The sequence below is a fragment of the Ursus maritimus genome, unplaced genomic scaffold (assembly GCF_017311325.1).
Source record: "Ursus maritimus isolate PB19 unplaced genomic scaffold, ASM1731132v1 scaffold_4, whole genome shotgun sequence".
In the NCBI taxonomy this organism is placed as follows: Eukaryota; Metazoa; Chordata; class Mammalia; order Carnivora; family Ursidae; genus Ursus; species Ursus maritimus.
In genome coordinates, this window is record NW_024426552.1 from 64030709 (window position 1) to 64043071 (window position 12363).

The following is a 12363-nucleotide window of genomic DNA, read 5'->3' on the forward strand; positions in this document are numbered from 1 at the left end:
AAATATATACATATAATCAAATATTATTCAGCCTTAAAAAGAACGGAAATTCTGACATATACTACAACATGGATGAATCTTAAGGACATGATGCTAAGTGAAATAAGCCAGATACAAAAAGACAAATACTGTATAATTGCACTTATATGAGATACATGGAGTAGTCAAATTCACAGAGACAGAAAGTGGAACGGTGGCTGCCAGGGACTGGGGAGCGAGGCGGGGAGAAGTGCTGTTCAATAGATACAGTTTCAGTTGTGGAAGATGAAAAAGTTCTGGGCAATAATGGTGGTGATGGTTGCACAACAATGCAAATGTACTTAATGCCAGAGAGCTGAACACTTAAAAATAGTTACAATGATAGAGTGCTGATAGTTCACACTGAAAAAGCAAAACAGAAAATTACCAACAGATGACGCTGTCATAGACCTAAATTCCCCCTTAGAATATTAAGTTTCTGACAGAATTAAAATCAATTCAAATGGTTAACTGCACTCACCCAGACCTGCCAGTTGACAGAAGATAAAGAAGCAAATGGGTGTACAAATAGTAGGGATGATTTGGGAGTTAGATCCTGACTTCCAAATGCCTCATGACTAGAGTTTATAGAGTTCAACCTTTCCCGAAAGGTGTGCGACTAGAGTGCGGAGGAGAGGTCAGGCAGGAGGAGGGCAGCCCTGGGGCTTACCCTTGCAACAGGAAACAGCTGCACAGAGAAGAAAGAAGCAAAAGAGCAAAGCAAGTCAGAGAGACAAAAAAATTGTGCCCTTAGAGATCAAGGGAGGACAGACACTGAGGAAAGTGCAGGTTAATTAACAGTATAAATCCTGTACAGAAGTCAAAGAGTACAAGGACAAATGAAATCCACTGGACTTTGCAAAAAGGTTTACAATCACCTTGGAAAACATGGTTTCAGCAGATTGCTGCTGATAAGCATAGACCACAGGAGTTTTCCACAGAGCAGATCATGAGGAAAATGATGACTGACAACCTGGCAACACAAAGGGGAAAAACAGGCTACACCAAAGAGAGGAAAGATGGACAGATCAATGCATACTTCTGAGTCTTGTTCATCATGCAGGATTTATCAGTGCTTTGAAAACCATTCCCACAGCAATGAGAAGCTCAAAAAAACATCAGCCACATACCTGGAAAAGGCACAAAGGCATGTCGCATGCTGACTGAAAATGGCATTCCTCTGTCTGAGGCTCTCTCCTCCATCTGCGCCTGGTGTCCAGAGTTTACGCCACAACTCTTCTCTCTTCCTCTGTCATGCAAACAACATCAGCAGCTGGACATGAAGCAGTCTCAAATATATGAGAAAGGTCTCATTTTTCAGTAAAGCCAACAGTTCCATCTAAGAAACTTAAAAACTTTACCATTTGAAACTCACTTTAAAGCTTAACAAAGATACTAGATTTTTTTAGCAAACATCTAATTAAACAGTAAGTAAGGCATTTCTGTAATAGCTTTTGCCACAAACTGCTTCTGAAATAATTACTGACATTTAGCTCAAATTAACAAACCTTTCTGACCATATCTAATATCAATTATCTATGCTTTTTTCCCCGTCATGTGAATTTGGGGAGGGCAGAAGGGGGAGACGTTCCTGACATAGTTAAACTCTTTCCTTTAGCATTTGAGTTAGAAAAGTACGTCGTGCTGATCGATTTAACTAGTAGCCCAGGTTTTCAGTCTTTCTCCATCAACTAGCTTCTTTATAGACAGACTCAGAATTTTAAATGGATAATACCTAGAATAGAAATGTGTATGCCCAGAACAGAAAATTAAACGAACTTCATTATTTTGTCCAATAGGCTGGTCTTGAGCCATTCATACTCACAAAACTATATTAACACAAATACAGAGAAATAGCATCTACCTGTTCATGGGAAGTAGGCCTTTGCCTAGGGCTCGGGAAGGTGGGCTTTCCCCTACTACTGTTGGCATTTTGATCTCAAAATCTCTTGGCACATTCTGAATATTTGGTTCTGTAAATGTTACTCGTCCTAAAATCAAACAGAATGAAGACATCAAATTGAGGGGGTTGGGAGGGATCTGACACTTATTTTCACAGAAATGGCATTTCTGAATTATGCATTTTCTATTGCTAAACTAAAATAAATTTATATCTAAATATTTTTCATTATGTTCATGTGTCTAACAATGATAAAATAAGTACAAGTCCAATCCCCATGTAAGTGAAATATGAGTCAACTACAATAGTATGTTTTACATTAACCTAGCTCCCTAGAAAACAAGCCCATGATAAGAAGTAATTCCACAAGTTGAACTGGTCCTGTGCTACAATGAATATCAGACGTCAGCACCATACGGTGTCAGCAGTGGCATTAATGAGTAAAGACTGATCAAATGAATCCTAGGAGAAATGACTGTCAAAACCTTCAAAACCCAGGAATGCACGCGACACAGAGAGAGACCTGAAGCAGAGCAGCTGACTGCTGAAAGGGACCCAAGGAGCCAGCGAATCTGTAGGAGATGGAGTAGTGAGAAGTGGTGACTGGAACATCACTCTCTAGACATCATCTGGCCGCTTTTCTGCATCACCATCCTCACTCATCAAGAGAACCAATGACAGCACTGACAAAGCTGGAGTCTAGAATCAGGAGGTGAATGAACTTTCTAAGAAAGAGAAAGCTATTTGTTTTAATGCTTATAGCCTTTATTTCCCCCCAAATATTTTACAGTTTGTTTACTTATTGGTTGAATTTTTCTGAAACACATAAGCATTATTCAAAAAAAGTCTGGGTAATTGATTTTGTTATTGCAGTTTTTACAACACGTATATAGTGACACAAAATCTTCTGTTTTATAACATACTCTTCATTGTAACAGGCTCTCTACAGCTAGTATATATAATCTCATCTTCTTTTAATGAGTCAGACATTTTAAGTACCTCAGATATTCTTTTTCTAACAAACCCCTGATATATGTCCTTGTTATTTAGCTTTTAAGAAAAATTAGTGCTCAATGAATGGCAGATATTAATATATTTATTAATATACTTATTAATGGCCTGCTCAATGTTACAAAACTAGCCAATAGAAGAAGAAGGAATCCAAGTCTCTTGCTCCCTCAGCACACTGTCATCTTTTCTATAATAATATTAAATATTCAGGTCTCTTGTTTGAATTAATGAGGCTAACACTGGCAGACAAAAAGATGGCAAAAATTATAAAATATTAATGTAGCTTCATAGAGATGAATTCTAATAATAAAATGGCTTTGCTATATTTAGGGAAGTTTGTATTTCTAAAATATTCTTTAAATGTAGGCATAGTATGGTGAAAACCAATCGAAAAAAAGGAATTGACTACTTTCTTTCTACTTTATTTTTTTTTAAGATTTTTTTATTCATTTATTTGACAGAAAGAGATACAGCCAATGAGAGAGGGACTACAAGCAGGGGGAGTGGGAGAGGAAGAAGCAGGCTCCCAGCGGAACAGGATGCCTGATGACGGGCTCAATCCCAATCAGGCCCTGAGCCAAAGGCAGATGCTTAATGACTGAGCCACCCAGGCACCCCACTTTCTTTCTACTTTAAAAGCAACAGATAAATGCAACACCTTTAGAAACTCTGAGCTTGTTTTTTCCCCAATAAGGATTTATTTTACGTAAGTTTACATCATTACATCATTCACATCATTAGTATATGTCTCAAAATGAAATTTAAACAGGGCAAGAAATGGCTAGGGTAAACTAAAAGGTTAGCTAAATAAGAAAGAAGGAAAATAATTTGTTTAGAACAGGGAATAAATGAGCACAGAAAAAAGCAGCTCGTCGTGGTGCCTCCCTCTGTAATAGCAGCAAGAGCTGGTAAGGAGCTACGCACAAAGTGCCCTGCACTGTTCTAAACACTTTAAACGTATTAGCCTATTTAATCCTCAGCATGCGCTGGTGAAATAAGACTATTCTCACTGTGCTTTATGCACGAGGATCCTCAGGCACAACCTTGAATAAAGATTCAAACATTGATAAAGTCAGATATCAAAGCCCACATTCTATACCACCAACCTAAACTGTCTCCCCAGTGAGAATTAACGCTGCCCTTTCTTCCAATGCACAGTGCATTTGGCAACCATTTCATTTTGCACTGCCTAGTACAAGAATGCTTTTTTCCTTACTAGATGACTCATACCTATCCCAAGAGCGCTACGAGACACCCAAAAGTCTCTATAGCTCTTTTCTGGTTAAGTAAAACAAGACACTCAACTATTATACAGATGCTCCCAACATTACTTAGATTCAACTTGGAGAGAATCTTAAGAAGTTCAGGAGAGGGCTAGGGCTGAAATTAGGTAAGATCACTGACTCAAATAAATATTAATCCAAAGCACAGTTTCAGATATTCCAGTTACTCTATATAGTACTTGAAAGCCAGAATTCTATCTTACTAAATCTCATCTCTGTAACTAGTACCCATCTATATTTTGGATGTAGTGTTTCATAAATGGTTATGGAACTTCACAGAATCCAATGATCAACACTTGAATTCCCCAGTCATCATTAAGCAAATATTATATATGACAAGTTTTTCTTTCAAAATCGGATATTATCCATATTTAAGACTTCTCATTACCTGTAGCAGTGTGTGATTGTGATACAGGATAGATTCTTTCCATTCCAAGAAAAGGATTCAGACGCTTTTCCCGCTGCAGAGGAAAGACCACTTTGGTAATAGCATTAGTGATTCTTCTCCACTCTAATATCAAGCCTGGTAAAGGATGCAATGCCTTTAATTTATTTAAAACATCCTGCCAAAGAAATATAATGAAGTAAGATCAGATTCCATAGCAAACTAGACTCTCTTTTAGGTAAATAATATAATCTCAGAGTGAAACTTGCTAACTCCTATATCTACAACTTGAAATTACTGTTTGGGTTTTTGGCAATCACCATCATAATAGAACTGTAATAACTATAGATGGTAAAATGCAAACATGTTAATGCTGAGTAATATCAATTTAGATCTACCTTAAAAAAAAAAAATCAATGTCAACTTAGCAAGGTACTATAACTGCTTTGCCTCACCCCACCCAAGAAGCTGTATCATGTCTTTCCTTTGTCTATATTTTCCTCCTCTATTCTCAAGTGATTGGAAGTTTCTCATCATGTTTTTTTTTTTTCCTTTTGCCCTAATACTTTCATCATTTCCATATCAAGAAAGTCAGAAGACATTACTCTTTAAAAATTTGAAATTTCCATGCTACAGAGTTCTGGTAAACTGCTAAGAAATAGGAACTTGTGAGGTTCTTAGAAGGCCAATGAGATAAAACAAAAAGTTTTGTTACAGAATGAAACTGTGTAAACTTCCCTAGGGCAGGGAATGATAGTTAATAACTAGTTAATGATAGTAGGGTCAAAATTCTACAGAATGGCAACTTGGACTGCTCTCTCCATGGCTGTTACGGTGGTACTTTCTACTCATTATTCCTTTGAAAATTTGTTCAGTAAAAATGTAACAATAAGCACTTTCTCTCTTCTCTCCCAAGCATACAATTTCCATGGACTGTAATTTGCACTTTTACTTTGAAATTAGTAGATCAGATTCTTAAACTCATGGAAAACTATTTTGCCCTATAATTGAAAAAAAAATGTTTTGTTTGTAATGGCTGGGTTTTTTTCTTTTTTAATTCTTCCACACCTTTGTTCATGTTCCTACTATACAAATTATATTATACTTCAAGTCCAAGAGTACCAGATGTCAATAATTAAATAATGTCTATAGATCTGAGTTCATAAACCATTATACTGTTTTAATGATAGGAAGGACACAACTGATAAATTAGATTATGGTCCAGATTTTCCACAATGGAATGTCCCTGCAGTTTTTGCAGGGAGCCAAACCACGAACAAATTTGTTTTTATCTGGTTACATTCAAATGGTGGGCTATGCTGGATCTTGGCTTCATTAGCATTCTTCCAGGACACCAAGATGCTAAAAGTAATTCAAATTCTGCCCTGTAACTGTCCCAAAGAGCACCTTACTAGTGCTGAACTGTTTTCCCAGCTTTAGCTTGCGTCCATTGTCATTCCCTCTTCTGGTAGAACCCAAAGTTTTCTTGTTGTTTTGGTTTTTTATTTCTCCATTTGGTGGCAACTTCAATTCCAAAAATAAAACCTGCAAGAAATTAATGCTTCTTTAGTCAAGAATCAAATCACAGGGGCACCTGGGTGGCTCAGCCGTTAAGCGTCTGACTTCCGCTCAGGTCATGATCCCAGAGTCCTGGGATCGAGCCCCGCATCGGGCTCCCTGCTCAGCGGGAAGCCTGCTTCTCCCTCTCACACTCCCCTTTCTTGAGTTCCCTCTCTCGCTGTCTCTCTCTGTCAAATAAATAAATAAAATCTTAAAAAAAAAAAAAAAGAGAGAATCAAATCACAAGCACTGTCATTCACAAAACATTTTAAAAAGTTATTTGAGAAAATCCATACATTTCAATATGGGTTGGGAGAATTTTTTATAATACACTAAATTACATTATCACATTTAATAAATAATGACAACGAAAATTTGTATATCAAGTAAGCTACCTATACCCTAAATTAGGCACTTTAAGATTAATACCAATAACAGGCTTTTAAACAGTCAAGAACACTAGAATGTATACTCTGTGTGCTGAACAAGTGATAAATAAGCTATTGACATTGAGGCTTTAGGCTGCTCTGAGGACTGTGAACTCTCCTAAATACCCCTCAATGTGGTAACCAACATGGCTGCTCAATCATTTAAGCCTCAGCAAGGGTCAACATGGGAGCCCTTGTGGCTATCATATCACAAAAATCAGAGAACACTGAGGTAGAAAGGGATCCAAAAAGCCATCTACTTCCACCACCATAAGGGTAGACCCTGTGAGACCCTGGACACAAAAAGTCAGGAAAAGTTGGCCAACCCAATGTAGCAATCAATAATCACAGCTAGAGTAGCTAATAAGTACCTACTGAAGAAACTCAGCCTACATAGGACAGGGATCCAGGTTCTGGGGCAGAAGGAATATTCCATGTATACCTAAAATCACTAGCTCAATTTACAGGGCTTAAAACTCAGGCAATTCAGAATACTATCTACTACCTCCATTCATTCATTTGTATACCTTGAGTGGGCTTTAGTGAACCTTGGGTTATTTTCCCACTAATAATCCTAAAAATTAAGATCATTTGCATTATATAAGAATATTGGCCACGAGTTGGGCAAGGGGTAGAAGGAAAGATCTGCCTGTGCTTCTGTAGAATAGCAGTGATGACAGAAACAAAGATCTGGTTCTAATTTTAGTAATGGGAATAACTGGAGTCTTAGGTATGAAAGATACTGAAACTTGCTATGGACGTCAGTAACTATTTTTCCGAAGAATTGTGTTATACAGGGTTACATGTGTAGGGATCAGGGTTGTCATATATAACAAATAAAATTATAAGATGCTTAGTTAAATTTGAACTGCATGGGGCATACTTATATTAAAATATTGTCCACTGTTTATCTGAAATTCAAATTTAGCTGAATGTCCCGTATTTTATCAGGCAACTCTAGTACAGATATCAAAGAGAATATGAATGGCAGGATAGGAAAGAGAATCAAATAACTCAATAAGAAAATGAACAATTATTTTTAAAATAACAATAAATCAACAATCCCAGGAAGAGAGACCTACCATAATTAGGACAACTCAAAGATCTCAAGTTACATATTTATAAGCTCTTTATCTTAGATTTCTGTTTTTAGTGAAACCTTCAGAATTGTGAAAACTCAATATAAATTACCTCTCCAGGTCTCAATGAATATATCTGTCTGTGAACTGGCTGAGTGCAAGAGGCACTAATATTTATTGAGCACTTACTATATGTCAGCCATCATGCTGGGTGCTTTAACATGTGTCATCTCATATCATATGTACAACAATTCTGTGACACATCTGAAAGGTTTACACCAGTTGGAGAAACTTGCTTAAAATTACTTGGCCATAACATAGAAAAAGTAAGAATTAGAACCCATAGTCCTCTAACTCAAAAGTCCTTTTTCTTTCCTCTAATTCATGCTTCCCTCTGGAGCAGGGATCAGCAAACTTTTCCCCAAAAGGTCCAGATAACAGATATTTTCAACTTTGCAGGTTTTACTGTCACAACTTCTCAACTGTGCCATTATAGACCAAAAGGAGACAAAGACAGTAAGTAAATGAACAGGTGTGACTATGTTCCAATGAAATTTTATTTACAAAAACAGGTGCCAGGCCAGATCTGGCCCACAAGCTGTAGTTTGCTGATCCCCACTCCAAGGAAGTGCCATCTAAAAGAACTTTTTGCAATAATGAAATTGTTTTACATTTGCACTCCCCATTATGGTAGCCACTTGCCACATGTGGCAATTGAACATTTCAAATGTGGTTAACACAACTAAGGAAATGAATTGATATATTTTATTTCTTAATTAATTTAAATTAAATAGCCACAAGTGGCTAATGGCTCCTGTATTGGACAGGACAGCTCTAGATGATTAGTAATATCCTGTCCAGTTCAAAGATTCAACTTAAAATCACCAAGGTTTAAATAGTCAATGTGTGAAACTATTAGATTATTTTAAATATAACTTCCATTTTAAAATGAAGACCTAAAAACAAGCCATTAATATCAAAGGCCTTTTATTCTGGCCTAGAGTTTGGTCTAGGCCTATGGCTTTAGTATCTGAATCACGAGGGCATGGATTCCCCCAGGCCTACTTGTGCTGAAATTCAGAGATCCTCTGTTTTTCATAAGGTCCCTAAGTAATTTCATGTGCAGTCAGTTGAGTAATGGCTGGGGAGTTCTGAGCTAAAGAACTCAAAAGAAAATATTAAACAAACAAACAAAAGGCACTACTGAGTTAATATAAATGTACCCTCTGATTAGGAGAAACAAAATTTCTCATTTTTTTAAAACATACAACCCTGTGGCTTAAAAGAGGGGCATCTTTTCTTGAGTATGTATAACATTTATTGAGCATTTACTATGAGATGGGCACTATTCTAAGTGTTTTACATTCATCATTTATTCCTCACAACAACTCTATGAGGTATGTCTATCATAACACATTTTACTGATGTAGAACTTGAGATACAAAGAGTTGATGTATTGCCCCAAGGTTACAGGGTTAGTAAGTGGAGGAGATAGGATTCAAACCCACGAAGTCTGCCTTGAAAGCCTGTGATCTTCGCAACATGCTACACTACTGAATCGCATCTACAAGACACCTGAACTTCAATGCTATCAAGTCACGCACCTGTCTTTGTAACCCTTCTACAACAAACCAACCACCCTTTGTGAAGTGCAGGGAGAGGAAAGAATAGAATGCCAACCTTTGAAAATACAAATAAGAGTAAAGTGTATCCAAATTTATATTAAGTTTATAAAAATCTTATTTAGGTTTAAAAGGGCGAACAATTCCCAAAATTCCTCTTTCATTAACAACTGAGAAAACTACCTAATTTTATTTTTCAAAAAAGGATTTTGGGGTAAGGAAGGGGTGAGAGTTCATGAAATTACTAACTTCATGGAGAAACAACTACACTGTTATATAACGACCACTATGGATGTTTTGTTCAACAAATATTTACTGAGTACCTCCTCTGTTCTAGGCAAATCTCATGGAGCATACATTCTAGGAGGCTTCTTTACTACCTTGCTATTCCATAAACACACATATAACTTATAAATTAGAAGCTAGAACACTCTATCTCCAAAGTACTCTGATAACTAAAATTTTTTTTAACTGATCTTTGGCGTTTAGGCAAACACATTTAGGAAATACACACACAAATAATTTTTAACTCTAAAACTCCTCATTCCCATGATACAACCTCAGCGATGTCATCTGAACTGGTGAAGGAAAAACTGTGTCCGGCTAGTTCATAGGCCTGAGTCTCGATTGCATCCAGCTTGGCTTGCATTATGTGTTTCTGGCTTTCACATTCTGCAGTACTAAAGCCAATTCCATTTAGCTCTAGCAAGGCCAAGCAGTACTGAGAGGGCATTTCCACTTTACAGAAAACATCTGGAAGAAAAAAAGAAAACCAAAACATCCATTCGTCAGCTAAGTGACTAGATTAGCATCACCACCTAAACGTTTACACATGGGATTTTTCTAGGCAAATTCAGGGATGCTACCCAAGCTATTTTTCAAGATCCAGTCTCCTGAGCAGCACTCTCAGACCAACAAGAAAAGGCATAAAAGTACTTCCTACTTTCCTACTTCACCACTAGACTGTTACCTTTGTCTACATAGAGAACAGAAAAACTGGCAATCTTGTGAATAGTCTGGATTGCAAGAGGCTGCCTTTCTCCCAAGATGTTTCTGCTTCTACTCTTGGCAAGAGCAAGAGAGCCAATCTTATCTGCTAAACTGACTACAATGAGTTAATCTCCAGAAATTATTTCCAATATTCCTGGTTCCATGATACGCATGCTTGCACAAAGAACTAAAAATGGAGGTTTCTTATTTTCCAATGCTCTTACCAAAGAGTAAAGAAAAAGATTCCTGAAGTAAGAATCAGAGTAGTTTTCTATCTGCTGACACTTCTCAACAGAGCAGTCATTCTATATCAGTTTTTCCAGTATGGTCATTGGAATATTAGTCTCAAAGATACTCTAGGAAAAGGGTGGAGTTGAGAGACACTGTGTACTGTGAGTTCCAGTGTTTACATACTGCTTTTGGATATTCATCATGCCTGTTAATTTAGTAAAGGCTGTGAGAAGACCTGAAGCAACGATGACTAACTGAAAGTCTGAAATTATTTTACCACAAAACCCTTTATTTTATGTAATACTTATTAACATCCCGAAAAGTACATGTCCATAGAATGCACTTTGGGAAATAGTGTCCTAAATCATTAAGAAAAAAATCCATACCAAAGACTTCAGCCTCCAGTACTATGGATCACAAGGACTCTGAACAACTCTGGCCCGCCCTCCCGTGCTCCACATACACACATTCTTTGAGGCATTGCTGGTCTCAACCAGCAGGAGAAATGTCCAGGGACATCCACGACACCCCTTGCCCCCAAGAACAAACAAGCAAATGAGAGCTACTGGCCTTTAATAGTTAGGAGGAATTAATAGGCAGTCAGAACCTGGCTTTAAAGGCCTGGACCCCGAGCAGAAATTCATGGGATGTGGGACCAGAAAATCAGGAACTAGGGTCAGAATAAGAACAGTAAAAGCAGCAGAGTGACATGGAGTAAGCCTGGATCTGTAGGCAGTAGGAAGGAGCAGTATTGTCATAGGAATGAAATCCCACAGCCAAAAGGTTGAGGTGATATAGATCTTCAGAATAGCAACAGGAGAAGCTAATTCTCAGACTTCTGTTCTGAACCAAAACTCTCAAGGGAGGTTATTGTGGTCCTTGGATGTGGTGTACTTTGGTAAGGAGCAAAAACTTTCTTGAGGAAGGCTTTCCCCAAGTTAGGCCTGAAGGGCTCCACTGATCAAATCCTGCATGAACTCACAAAGACTATGAAAAATACAAGACAGCAAGGAAATACAAGGAATATTCAGCAAAAACAACAAACGGCAGATGTAGACCCATAAGAATCACAGATATAGATTCATTAAAATAGAATACAGAGCACAGCTATGAGTGAACTATTTACAAATTTAAAAGAGATGAATAGAAACAAAGTAAAACAGTAGGAAAATGTACAAATATATCAATAATCATAATAAATTGGTAAAATTATTTAAAAAATTGGTAAGTTTGAAAAATGAATGAATAAGCTATGCTTTGTTTATAACACACATCTAAAGCATAAGGACCTAGAAAGGTTAAAAAGAATAGAAAAAATATGAGGCAAATATTCAAAGAAAATTGATGCTGCCACATCCATTCTGGAAAACAAACTAAAATTAAAAGTTATTTTAGTGGTAGAGCTGCTCATAACATAATGATAGGTTTAACTCATCAGGAAGATAAATCAATTTTAAACATGTATGCATCTAATAAAATGGTCTCAAAATATATAGCTTAAATATAGTTAATAGTTAAAATTGATTGAACTACAGTGAAAATTAGATACAAAAGTTTTAAACAATAACCTTGACTTATAGACATTTATAAAATTCTGCATCCAGAACTAGAATACACATTCTCTTATGTATACATAGAACGTTTACACATAGCTCAGGATTTAGGTCACAAAGCAACTTCAAAAATTTCAAAGAATGGGTATTACATAATCGTTTTTTAGTCACAATTAAGTTTAAATATTAAAAAATACAAAATAAAACATTTCCAAATATTTGGAAATTGAAAAGCAATCTTCTAAATAAAGTATGAGTCAAAAGTGTCATAACAGAAAATGTTAATAAATATTTAAGATAAAA

The 12363-nt window shown here is 36.7% G+C and overlaps 1 protein-coding gene across 1 annotated transcript in view; it reads right to left on the bottom strand.

Annotated features, from left to right (window-relative positions):
• POLQ (DNA polymerase theta) overlaps positions 1–12363 on the bottom strand; it is a 120164-nt gene that overhangs the window by 34025 nt on the left and 73776 nt on the right. Inside the window, exons 20-24 of the mRNA XM_040621309.1 lie at positions 9846–10039; positions 6005–6142; positions 4601–4775; positions 1883–2009; positions 1149–1267 (exon numbers count right to left, since the gene is read on the bottom strand). Of these exons, the coding sequence (XP_040477243.1) occupies positions 1149–1267; positions 1883–2009; positions 4601–4775; positions 6005–6142; positions 9846–10039 (753 nt within the window). The remainder of the gene's footprint in view (positions 1–1148; positions 1268–1882; positions 2010–4600; positions 4776–6004; positions 6143–9845; positions 10040–12363) is intronic.